Here is a 14,161-nt window from a genome sequence, read left to right as displayed (position 1 = left end):
ATTATCTAATGCATGGCACGGTTGATATCGTAGAACTACGTATATTCCCTTAACTTTCCTACTATACTTTCACAGAAGTGTATTAGGCAAAGTCAGCAGCTGCCACATATATTTTCTAGCCCCGGGTCTCCAGATGGGTTAATCCGGCCCTGCACAGCCTTCGGCTGCTTCCACTCTAACCAAAATTATGGAACGGGTGGAACATGCAGTATAATCTGCTAATTTATTTTGACCCTTGATTTGTGCTTGAAGTTCAGAATAAGTCCCAGACATGTTGGTTGGATTATTGTAGTTTTGACCTCTGCAACCTTTGATGTCAATACCGAGAGCTCCAATGTTGTCAATACAGTCGTTTGACATTTCTCCGACTTGTGCCCAATATTGGTAAACATTTTTAAAAAATCTTGCAACAGATTCACCATTACTTTAAACATAACGTATTAAAAAGGTCAAATATCTACATGGGCCACATCAGAAGTAGAATCAAGAATTATGTAGTAATATTTTGATTCTTTAATTTGATCCGTTATTTTTATAATATAGTTTCACCCATGATTGTAATAAATTCATCAAAAGTAATATGAGGCAAGTAAGAACTGCTAATTTTACCTCTGTTTCCATGTTTTGCAATCTGTTGTGAAAAAATGGATCAAATTCCGCGATCAATTCGAGAGCTCCTAAATAAGCACTATTTCTACACGAACCCAAAAATAATTAGAAACCTCGAAAAGTAATTCTCGTGTTGCCAAATACTTTACTGTACCGATTACTCGCTTAAAACCTCTTCCCAATATTGAGCTCAATATTCTACTTATGAAGAATAATATGAAGAATTTGAATAAACGAGATGACCTTTGTTTATCAGCTCCCCATTTTGAAGTTGTCTATTTAAAAAGAAAAACTATTATTACAGTACCTCTTCTTATCCTTATATTCCCGTTCACACATAGAAAATTCATATTCTTTGTTTTGTTTAAGGCCTGTTATTGCAAAGTATTCATGTGTTACTTCTAGTGCAGTCAAATTACCAAAATGTAAGGTCAAATTAGTAACAAGCTGAAACTTGGCATAGATGTTGAAAATGATGTTCTAAACAAATCCTAGAAGTCCCCTGAAATCCTACGTGACCTTCGCCGCCATTTTGGAAAATGGTCGCTGGAATTGTCAAATGAACAACACCCATATGAAGATAGCAATGTCTTCGCTGTGGTTGAACATAAAGAAATAAACTTAGTGTCATTTTATAGAACATAGACAATACAATATATTTTATAGAGAAACAATTTTTCATAAAACGCATACTTTTAGAAATATGTAGCTCGAAATTCTAAAATCCCGAAAACTACCGTCAAACTGATTTAAAATTTTATTGAACTTAGGAAGTAATTTTTAACAAGTTAAAATTTGACATAAATGTTGGTAAAGATTGTTTAAATGACATACTGAGACCCACTACTTCTTCGTTTGCCATATTGGAAAATGTCCAAACATCCGAAGTAATTGAAAGATAATTTGTTAAGTGAAATACAAAATCAGGACCGGGATAAATATTTAAGAAATTGTAAATGAAGTCAATGCGAATGAATGATCGTTTTTGTATTTATTATTGCATAGATTCGAAGTGCACGGCTCTTCTATCAGATGTAAAAACCTTCTATTTGCTGTTGATTTTCAAAACTTTTTCACAGGAAACAAAATTAAAATATTATTTACTTTTTGAATTTTGCACTCTAGGCACGGCCTTAGTCGGCTTAATGGGAAATACGGCACTGACTATTCTAGATAACAATACAAGTGCGTAAAGAATGTACACACAATTTGAATTGTCATAGAAAACTAATTTTCCAATCTACAAGGTTAAATTTCCTGGAAGAAAGTAATGTTATGTTTCTCAATAGCTGACAGCAGAATTGTCCGTCTAACTGCGCAATACAGTTAATGACAAGAGAGTAACATCAACATAGCAGATGGATGTTTAAGCTTTGAAGAGTGGGAGCAGGTTATTAAGTAGTATTGGGAAGTTTTTAGATTGTTGCTGTGGTTCAGAGACAATGGGGACGTAAATATGGGATTGATCTACCATCGAAAGTGACAATCACAAGCCTATGAGACAAATGCGAGGTTCATAGAACCAAACACAAACGTAAGAAACTTCGTTCGGAAGGGGTCAAGATTTTTGGCAGGAGGCCCGATTTCAATATGAGCGTAAATTATATTGAAAATTATCCCTAAAATTAGACTAAATTTACAGAAAAGTCAAAATATCAGGATCCCAAGGACCTACTCCGTATGTTCGTTCCTGCATGCAACGAAATGTGTGCGTTCACCACAAAAATCTTCAAGTCAAGGGTACGGGAAACCGTGGTGTACTTGCTAGTAGTGTGCTAGTCACAATGAAGAAAGCTAAGTTGTGTGCGTGCATTCCAAACCTGGTGCATTCCAAACCCGTAAACCTTAGTTACGACGACTCTGATCGTAGGATACAAGTTGTGAATAAGCTCAGAGGATGGTTACACATGAACCGCGAATTATGGGTAGTAGGTATGTATGGGGATTGTTTGACCTGGTTGAAGTCCAATTCAAACATAATGGAACTGTCAACAGGTATTATTTTGTGTAGGTAAGCTGAAGATAATCCCTACACGAAAGAGTTGCGAATTTGTCTGTAATTGTATGGAAATGTATAGTGTAGTTTGTGTCCTAGAGGACTCATTGGACCTTTCTATTTTGACAACAATGTAACTAAAGATAAGTGCCTAGCAATACTAGTGATTCCATTTTCCCTGCCAATCGTGCATATGCGGTAATGAGTGGTTTTATTACCAACAAGACTGTCCAGCTGCAATAACATAGGAATGTACTGCATACCTCGATCAAAACGTATGAGGCCAGTGGAGAGGACGCACGGGACCAATCGAGTTTCCTGCACACTCTCCAGACCTTACGCCTCTCGATTTTTTCTTATGAAGCACAGTAAAATGTGAGATGTACTGCCGTAAATCACGTAACCTAGACACACTTTCAGATGAAATTCAAAACGTGTGTGCAGAAATCCCATGGACAGTTCAGTGTGAAGTACAGAATCAGTCACGAGTCGCACATACTCAGAAATATATCGATACTGAAGCCACAATTTTGAACATTTACCATTTTATCACCATTTGGAATATTCGGTTTGATCAGAAAGTACACTTAGTTTTGAAACTGAACTGTACTTTTACTTCTCCCAGAAATTTAACACTGTAGATTGGAAAATAACTTTTGTATGACAGTTCAAAATGTGTATACATTCTTTTGACGCACCTGGGAATGTCTGCAGCACAAAGAACGTTAAGGAGATAATGATCTGTTGCCGAGATGGACGTTAGTAGAAGTAAACAATAATTTGCTATCAAATTGTGTTTTCAATAAAGGAGACTATTGGAAGCATGTGTAATGGTGCGGGGAGTGTGCGCCCACATGTACTCCGCTTAAACTTGACTCGTTTCGGAAAATTTGCCGTGAATCAATGTTCAACAAGGACCTTTAGAAAATACAATACAAGTGTTATGTTAATATGATTAGGACACGACTTGTTGGTGTATGGTCATATGGTTTTCAAACAGCGTAATATATTGGTTTACAATAAACGTGAAGATTATAACACATGTACTTTAATTCGATATCTCCACCCCTTCCAACATATGAAAAACATGAACAGAAATACTAATTAAAATGGGTGATTGTGGGAAATTGTTTTTAAAAATTTTAGTTTCGCCTGTTTCTATAACATTACAGCAAACTGTAGTTACAAGTGTTCGCAATTTTATGATTTTAAGCAGTGTTACAAACGTTACCAATGACATATATCTCCGGAATGGGTTACGATATCAAATTTCTTTACTCAGAATTATGATCTTTACATTCATTGTGAACCGCCTACGTAATTGGATGTACTACTTACGCAAGGGCCTTTTCGAAACAAAACCTTTTGAAAAAAGGAATATTTTGAATCCCTTGTGATTTTATTCATACTTGTTAGAACGTCAGATCCTAGCTAGAGTATTCGACATTAATTTACTTCTGATATGCATCTACACGCTCTTCTCGCTTGCATTATCACTGTTGTAGTTGCCTAATAATTTTGGATGTTTGTGTTACTCTGTAGAGTCCTTAAATATGATTTTTTTTAAACATGTAGATTTGACATATCTAATAAGCTGATGTTGTGCTATGTAAAAAAAGAAGTACAAAATTTTATTGGGTTGGCAATACTGTTAATCCAGTGATATCGTAGAGAATGTCAAACAATTCTCCTCTTAATATTTGTAAGTTACAAAAGTTCAATAAACTTTATCTCTTAGTTTAAAAGTTACAAGGCGTTTCAATATAAAAGCTTCATCCTGTGTAAGTGTACAATTCTGAAATGAAATGAAATATTTCAGCTTAACATATCACATTTATGCCCTTTTAGGCTAAGGGAGATGGTGTTTAAGGTAGGTGAATGATGATGGAAGAGTTGATGGAATGAGGAAGTAAGAGGAAATAAGGGTGCCGAGAGAAACCCCACGGTCACAATGGTGTTCGTCACAAACTCAATTGGTCGGGGATCGAACCGGGGACACGACGCACCAGAGATAAGTGTTCTACTATTGAGTCACCGTGCGCTTCGTGTACTATATTGATATGTCGAATTCAATTATATACCGTTATTACATTATTATTAGGATCACGCAAGTGGGAATTGCAGTTTTGTAATGTTGGTATGTCCATAACGTCTGTTAGTCCAGGAGAAAACTCTTGAACGGATGCGAATTTTTAAATTATATCTTTTGCAATAGAGAGTTAAAAGAATTATTTCGGCCAAGTTTGTTAAAAAAAAGTCAATCCGTTTACACCCTCACAGGTGATAGTTGAGTTTAACGGTAATTACCTATATGGTAGCGTGGTACATTTCTGATCGTTTCGGATCGGATTCTAATTTTAACACGCTTTGTTCCTCACGTATGAAAGAACACAGTATGAAGGATCTCAGATATTTGCTCAAGTCGGAACACAGAAATATAATCACAAAAAACTATTAACTTTGTACCTACCTAGGTACAATTGCGATCTCATGATGGTACAGTCCGCAGCAAAAAAAAAAAAAAAAAAAAAAAAAAAAACCTGCAACATGAGCATGTAAGTTTATTGTGCAACTACGACTAACACCCCAGGGAATCAATATAACGTCTAAGTAGCATGAATCACGCCAGGAGAAACCTCGGTGTCTTCTCATGCACACTTATTTTGAAGTAAAAGACTTCGTTGTTTCACAATAAACTTACATACTCATGTTACAGGTTTTTTTGCTGCGGACTGTACAATTTCGATCACTCTTATTATTCAATATTAACCTAAATTATTGAAATCCATTAGTAGAAGATCAATATCCTATGCTGCTGAAAGTATGGTGACTTACAAGAGAAGCAGACAAATAGGTAGATATTGTAGATTTGAAACAAAGTAGCAAATGATCAAATCGTCATCATACCTTGTTTCCTTTACAGTATCGACAACTGAGTCTTTTACAGCTGCTAAACAACTTAGATAGGTTGAACTTTTCACGATTTTCGTGTACGACTGGAACATCAATAACTGCAGAATCATCCACTAACTTTTCTGTTGCTTCAGTCTTTTTCTGTTTCTCTGGAACAGGCTGCTCTTTTATCACTGCAAACAAAGAACAGAATAGATCATTCATTTTCTGTTTGAATCTCCATATAGGCATTAGCGTTGATTCTATTTATAAAGCAAAAATATATCAGTCTGTGAGTAATGTTGATACACAAGCTACAAAACATTTCAAAGTTACAGGCGCTACTGAATTTCTAGGCGAAAATATTTAAATATTCTTAACTCTTATCAGTGGCGGCCGGTGGATTGTGGTTTCGGGTGTTGCAGTACGAACGATAAGAGACAGAAGATATAAAGTTGACTCATTGACTAATCAGCATAACTTTAGATGCAAATGCTATGTGACATGTTAAATTAAATAAAATTCTGTTTTTAAAAAATAAAAATGCAGAACATTTTATCCGATTAATCACCTTATTTCATTAGTAAGTTCATTCTTCTCCTTTGATTGGAACAAATCTGCCTAATACATGCTGGTTGAACTCTAGTATTCTTACTGTCAGGTCTTTTTCCATGGAAAGCATAACCAATGGTGATGATCCTTCTTGGTACATTCAATTTCTTGAAAGTGTCAATTCTTTTTGATGTGAAAAAAAAACTTTTCTTCTTTTACTGACGGTATAGGTAAAGTTAATATTAATTTCAGAAGCTTTGTAGATTCACTAAATATTTTTCCTACATTATTGTGAACAATTTATTCTAGCAAACCCAGTCCCTAAAAGTAGGGATGGTATGAAGATGAGACTTTGTACAGTCTCGGTCTCGTCTCGGTTTACAAATAGCTGTCTCGGTCTCGTCTCGAGTCAAAAATCGCCGTCTCGGTCTCGTCTCGGTTAACAAATGCTTGTCTCGATCTCGGTCTCGAGGGCCAAATCTCGGTCTCGTCTCGGTCTCGTCTCGAAAGTCTCGAAATAAATAGGTGAAATTAAAATTGTAAAAGTATTATTATTGTAAAGTCAGACATTTCTGCTTCTTATTTTTGGCCTTATTCTTGACTTAGAATTATAGTATGGTGTACTTCTTCAGAGCTAATTTGCTAGCGGTGATGCCTTCCATGCGTGTGTTCCAGTTTCAATCATCAGTGGGTATATCATATCTGGGATAAAATTCTAATAGTAACCCATATTTCACTTTCAGCAAAAGACTTTCTCATATGGCCTCAGTACTGTTTATACAATTAAACTCTATTAAATTAACTTCAGTACTATATTTCCTTCCTTAGAATAAGAATTGTTCAATACATTCTAACGGATAGCGCAACACATAGCAGCATGAATGTATTGAAATTTTACAATTTCTCATTTATTATCCAATACATTCTCTTTTGACTGTCATTTTAAAAACATAATATAACGTTCATTATCTGAACAAATAGGGTAAATTATTACTACAATATATTTTGTTTAAAATTGATCAAATGCTTTATTACCGTTTCACATCTACGTCTTTAATTGACACCTTATAACACGAAATTCCTGAACTTTGTGATGGGAGCTACGGCACTCATCTTTGCTATGTGTGGCCTCGGGTTGCATCACGAAGCAAGTTAGATTCAAAGTCAGATGTTTCGCATAGTTCGCGTCTAAATTTAAGTACATTCTGTTTCTTATACAAGTTCCTAAAGTTGTAATGCATTACATGCGCATACGTATATCCACTGTCGTAACATAAATTAAGCTTATTCCTGAGCTCTTAGCGGTGCATGTGATCTTTATTCGAGAAAACCAGCAATCGTGCGTTCATTACGTTGAAATTTTATATTGATTGAAAATTACTTGCGAAACATGAACATACATATTATGTAAGTATATAGGTAATTCGAGCTAGCTGTATCTATTTTCTCTCTCTCGGCAAAACAAGTGATTCTTAACTTTCTAGCTTTCTTTTGTATTAATTTTCGTAGTTTTGCAGCAACATGAAGTATTAAATAGTCAAAAATATTTTTTTCCGCTGTATGACTTTCGTTAAATTTTGGATCCAATTTTACCCTACCTCACCTAGTAAATTTATACAGTATATATATATATATATATATATATATATATATATATATATATATATATATTAACATTAGTGATAGACTATGTTAAGTCACTTTTTGGTCAAATTGAGTTAGAATACTTTTTTCTAATAGACTATGTTCTTTCTAGTAGTGTAATAATGCAAGTTTAAAGCCATCTTACTACTTTGTAACTACTTAGTATAGTTTGAAAAACAGTATTATAGATCTTAGTTAAGGAACCGGTTTTTCGCTTCTCCTGTAAAATAACGAAATTATGACTTGGTTTATTTTACCTCTGAGGTCTCGATAGAAAATCATCACCATCATCATAATCAAGCATTATCAATCCACTGCTGGATGAAGTTTTCCCAAGTTTTCTCTACAACTATCTATCTTGGGTAATTCTTTTCCAGGTTACTCCCCAGTGGTTCCTGATTTTGTCACAATTTCGTGTATGCGGACCTTTCCTAGGCTGTTTTTGTCACGTGGTATCCAATCTAAAATTGTTTTCGTCTATCGATCATAATTTCGTCTTGTAATATGTCCATCACATTTTCCGGTCTATTTTAAACATTATTTCATTAGTACCAGTCATTAGTTGCCCAACAATTTATTTATATATATTTGGGCTACAAATAGTGAACTATCCTCTATTTTTGGAGCACAGACACGCTACTTTTTGATCTTCGGATTTGGCAACACTCACTCAATTATTTAAATCAACACAATGTAAGAACCCCGATTTGCTGTAATGGCTAGTACGCTTGATTTTGGTTCGCATGGTCCCGAGTTCGATTCCCGGTGGCGGTAATGTTCAACGACCGAAGTTTTTCGGATTCCACTATGATCAGTAACTCCACGTCTCCTTTAGCCGCCCTAGCATAATCGTGAGACGTTAAATTAAAACAAAACAAGCCAAAAGTTAACACAATGTGTATTACTAACTGTAAGTCTTTGAATAATTGCATATAGCTATATGGTACGGATCGATTTTGAGGTGATCGGTGGTCAAACTATAACAAATGAAATGCAGTTAGGGTGTAATTAAAATTTTAATAAAGCAGTGTTTTAATCTAAAAAAATACACCAGGCCTAAGGCTTAGGGAGAACAACTAGTGCTACTAAAAATTTGTCAGTTACGTTTAATTTCAGATACAATTACATGTATTGCTGGAACGAAAACTTTGACATTAACATTATAAGTAGCCCAAAGACTATGAAAAACATCGTCTTTTGAAAACATTCTTGCACCATAAAACAGATTACAAGTAATTTTAAAATATTTTGCACTTTAGCTACGTTATTTGCACTATATTTATAATAATATTTAGCAATTTATTTAAGTTCGCAACACTGCTTAAAATAATGTAACTGCGACTTGTTGTAATTAAAACTACTGAACACTAATGTTATGATGTTCCTGCCATTTGAGTTATTAGAGATCTCCAAAATGTTGATGTTAGTGATATGTATTGTCCTTTGTTACACTGAATAATATATGTGCTTTTGTGGTTTAATTTAATATCTAAATTAGAAATATATAGAGCTCTTTCGTGGCTAAGCAGTTAGCCTATGGCGTGAGAGACCCGGGTAAGATTCCCGGCGGGAGCTCATATGGTTTAGATTCAACATTAATCAGTAGGTTCAGTCTCATATAACCTCGCTGCTGAAAGAGGCGTTAAACTCAAAAAATGAAATGAAACTTTTGAGTTTTACGTCCCACGTTTATGCCGGTTAGGCTAAAGGAGACTGTGATGATGAGAGATGAATGAAATGGTGGAATGAAGAAAGTGGAAGAAAACGGGAGAACCCCGAGAAAACCCACACACTAAACTAAATTAACTGAACAGAAATATGTAATATCAAACGTAGTGCAATTTGAGAAATTACAACTTTATGTTGCGTTGGCAACATTGCTTGTTTATCTAGTGGTATTGCAGAGTATCTATAAGAATTTCCCCTTCCATATTTCACACAGCATGTTAAAAAATTCAGCATTTTAATATATATATGACTGTTATATATAACTAGATGAAATACCCATTTTTTGCATGCGACCAGTATTTGGAAGTCAAGGCCTGTGGGAGTATCACTATCTCAGCAACCGCGAAAACTATGTATTTGACACTAATATCGGTCATTTTGTATTATTTTTACATGTCTCGGTACCCCCTCCCCAGCATGTGAACCCCAGCCCGCATGCACTGGTAGCTGAATTTGAAAGTCATCGTTAATGGAAGTATCATCATTGATCTCAGCGACTGCGAAAACTATGTATTCGACACTAATATCTGTCATTTTCTACTACTTTTACATGTCCCGGTAAACGCCCCTCCTGATTCAAAATTTAAAGAAAAAACGCTTCTTCTTGGTCTGAGGCCTGGGACATGATACTTGTCACCCAAATTTCGTAACTCTTGGACTCTCGTCTGGTCCCCAGGCCGCACACAGGCAATCAGAAACACAGGCACGACACACAGACAAATAAACTCTTCCTTTTACTTATATTAGATATGATATACAGACGAGGATCCAAGGGGAGTGTTAAAGGGGTTATACCTCCCTTGACGCTCAGCTATACACTGTATAAAATGGGCTTCAATCCTACTTCTTTCTTTACACTGGATAAAATTTCAAACTGGTTTACCCCTCCCTCGATCATATCCCGGATCCGCTGATATATATATATATATATATATATATATATATATATATATATATATATATATATATATATATATATATGTGTGTGTGTGTGTGTGTGTGTGTGTGTGTGTGTGTTGAGAGAGAGAGAGAGAGACAGAGATGACTATACACATCAACAGTGGATTTTGTTTCGGGAGAGGCTTGAGAACGAGTAAGAAATAATTGTGTTGTATATGCAATGCGAGAAAATGATCACAAATCTATTTCGGGAGGGGCTTCAGTCCGATAACTATCCCCTAAATACGCCACTGAACATTAGTCAACCGTTCCCATATTACCTAATACAGCAACGAAAGAAATTTTGAGTAAAGGCCAATCTTAATAGTTGTCTATATCAATATTCGAGACGAGACCGAGAATTTCGAGACTGACCTAAGTCTCGTCTCGGTCTCGTCTCGATTTATAGAGCTCCGTCTCGGTCTCGGTCTCGTCTCGGTAGATAAAAGGCCGTCTTGGTCTGGGTCTCGTCTCGGTATATAAAATGTCGTCTCGGTCTCGATCTCGTCTCGATAATTCGAGACGAGACCGAGACGAGACCGAGTCTAGTCTCGGTCTCGGTACGATCCCTACCTAAAAGTGATCCGAATTCCTCTTCAGCGTAGACTGAAGAGATTCGTAGCACAGATCAGTGTTATAAAAATATACATTGAACACACTTTATTTATTGTTTATCCAGGAAATTTAAAAATAAATTGAAGAAATATACCTGGTGCAAACAACACTACTGCCATAAGATATCCTGTAAATGTAAACTGGATTTTTTTGAACACTTTCCTGAATTGCCCTTTGCTTGTTTTTTCTAAGCGTTAATTGCAAATTTTTCCTCAGTTGAAAGCTAGTCAATGCTTTTTGTAAGTTATTTACAGAAGTCGTGGTATACAATTCATTCAGAATTTGTAGGTTATTTACAGAATTAAAGTACACACAATAAAATTAAACTTAATAATTGAAAAACAAAACAGCTGATACAAAATAGGTACTGGTATATGAATTCTGAATGTCACATATTCATACATCAAAACACACATATATGTGCGTAAAAGAAAAAAAACTACATTCCAAATCATCCGTCTTGGTTGTTACGCAATGCACGATGAACACAATATACTTCCACATGAGACGAAACAATGCTTACCAATGTGATATGTTCAGGAAAGGAAACCTCGAAACCCGCCAGATGAAGGATCAGCATGTAACAAAGGCCAAAAATCAAAGAACATCAAAACAAATAGCACTGCCAGTTCTACACCTACCCAGTTTGGACCCCGAAATGTTAACTGGGAGGGGTCCAAAGTATTTGAGGGAGGTCCAGTACGTCTACATAATATGGAACCTGTCTTATACTGCACCCGAAAAAATGATAAGTAATTTTTACTTACTGTCATCTATATTTTTAGAAAAAATGATAGAACGATTATTTTTATAAGAAAAGAAGAGTACATGATGAGGCGTAAAATATAATATTTACCCTACATCAATCGTTTCTCTGTTAAATAAGTATAGTTCGTTAAGCAAGTCTACAAATGTTGGTCAAGTTTCGAAATTTTTGGGAGGTCCGAACCCGGTAGACCCCTCTCGTGGCTACGCCCCTGAGCATTGCTAACTAGTTCCAAATTCAATGTGGCGTTCCCCATCATACAGTTTTATGTGGAAATTATCAAGAGTATAAAATATACTTATTTTATAAAAGAAATATGTTTATACTAAAATACTATCCACAGAGGGGGGGGAGCGATTCTACATACTGACTTATTAATATTTGATTTACAAATTGGGATACGGACAAAACCTCGCTGCCCAAAACCTCGCGGGACAAAATATCGCCGGGCGAAAACCTCGCGTTGCCAAAACCTCGCCGCCCAAAATCTCGCCGGGCCAAAACCTCGCCACTCAAAACATCGCGTGGCCAAAACCTCGCCGCCAAAACCTCGTGGGCCAAAATCTTGCCTGCAGCTTAATAAAAATTCAGTGCAGTATAACAATATCTGCTCCTTTTCTTATAAGTAAAAAGAAAAACAGGAAGGAAGAGCTTGTCCCACTCCCCCTCCCTTTTGTTGTGCCGACAAAGTGAAATTATAAAAGATATCCTAGGCTCGAACCTCATCCATGTTGAAAATTTGATTGAGATCGGTAGGATGGCTCAAGAGGTATAATGTAACAAACATAGTCATTTAATTTTTATATATAGATTTCCAAAGCATCCATCAGAATTTTTCTTGTCATTATTTTAATGTAATTATGTGTTATTTCTAAATATATACATATAGTAATATATAGAACATTCTACATTGAAGAAATTGTCGTGAAGAGGTTTTATCCTCACGACATTTCTTCCCAGGCGACACTACGTCTCGCTTAATTTAGACCAGGCGAGATTCTGTGTCGCGAGATCATTACAACGAGGTTTTGGTCAGGCGAGATTTTGGGTATGGCGATATTTTGGGGCGCGAGGTTTTCGAAGACGAGGTTTTGGCCCGGCGAGATTTTGGCCCGCGAGGTTTCGGGTGGCGAGGTTTTGGCCCCGCGAAATTTTGGGCCGCGACGTTATGGGCGGCGAGGTTTTGGCCAGGCGAGATTTTGTCCCGCGAGATTTTGGGCGGCGAGGTTTTGGCCAGGCGAGGTTTCGGCCCGGCGAGATTTTGGGCCGCGAGGTTTTGGGAGGCGAGGTTTTGGTCCGCGAGGTTGTCGCCGAGAGGTTCTGACCGCGAGGTTTTGTAGCCACTGTAGAAGAAGCCTTCATTATCAATATAAGCTAAGAATTAACTTGTAAATGCAGGTCTACTTTCATTTGTTTTCTCCTCTACTAGATACTTTCATTCTTATTTTGCAATTCTGCAATCACTTTTATAAATTGTCATTATATTGATTTGCTTCAGTATAGTCCCGTAATTTAAAAATATGAATGCATAAAAACAAATTCCACTTGTTAATTGCTAGTGAAATAAAATTCAGAAATCTTATTTAGCGCGAAAAACCTTCTCGTTCACTGGAAACCGTGCTGTGTTGCAGAAGCACTGCAACGACCAGTCCCTTTAACTTCTGAGATAGGGGAAAGGGGACTTAACATTTGCTCCAATTGCCGCGCTGAAGGAATCTGGTAGTTGTATGGTCGCTGCAACACAATATAAATTAGAGACTCTGTGACGGATTATTTTTCGCTTTTTAAAATGGATTAACGGAACGGACAGTTACAGACGTAAAAAATATGTTATTTAAAGTGTATACATGCGAGTATTAAAAAGTATTTTTTCTGTTCTTTACTACTATTGATAATAATTTTTTTTCTTGAAATACTTTGGTCTTTGCGCAACGCTGCAACACTAACATTAGTCGCCACTGTTTCTTATTAAATCTCAAGATGCCTTACTATGTCAGTCACGCTAATTTCTAATAGATCACGACCACACTAACAGTTGTAGCTAGTTGCGCTGCATTATATCTGACACCAGGAAATGTCGCAAGCGTGCAGGGAATATGGAGACAAGCCGAAAGCTTTGAGGCAACAAGTAGAATTTCAAAAATACAGAGTGGCCCAAAAGTAGGTATACAGTCCCGTACTGATCGGCTCATGATATTTTATATAATTTACTTATTGCTATCTATACAGGTATTGACTTAGTTTCTTCCTTATCTATTCTTAATTTATTTTCACTTATAGGCCTACTTGAAGCTTTAAACAAACCAAAACATATAAATTCATTATATTAATAAATTAAAATGTCATACTTGATCGATGCATCTCTGTATACCTACTTTTGGGCCACCCTGTATAATGTACACTCATATCCAAAATTATTG

At 36.1% G+C, this 14,161-nt stretch overlaps 1 protein-coding gene across 1 annotated transcript in view; it reads right to left on the bottom strand.

The window, feature by feature from the left end:
• Window positions 1-14,161, bottom strand: part of LOC145663723 (fer-1-like protein 6) — a 140,507-nt gene that overhangs the window by 95,205 nt on the left and 31,141 nt on the right. The window contains exon 3 of the mRNA XM_081729806.1: window positions 5,513-5,691. Within this exon, the coding sequence (XP_081585932.1) occupies window positions 5,513-5,691 (179 nt within the window). The remainder of the gene's footprint in view (window positions 1-5,512; window positions 5,692-14,161) is intronic.

This window comes from Thermobia domestica, chromosome 11 (assembly GCF_964235325.1).
Source record: "Thermobia domestica chromosome 11, izTheDome1.hap1.1, whole genome shotgun sequence".
Classification (NCBI taxonomy): domain Eukaryota; kingdom Metazoa; phylum Arthropoda; class Insecta; order Zygentoma; family Lepismatidae; genus Thermobia; species Thermobia domestica.
Note: the sequence above shows the minus strand (reverse complement) of the source record. Positions and strands in the feature narration are given on the sequence as shown.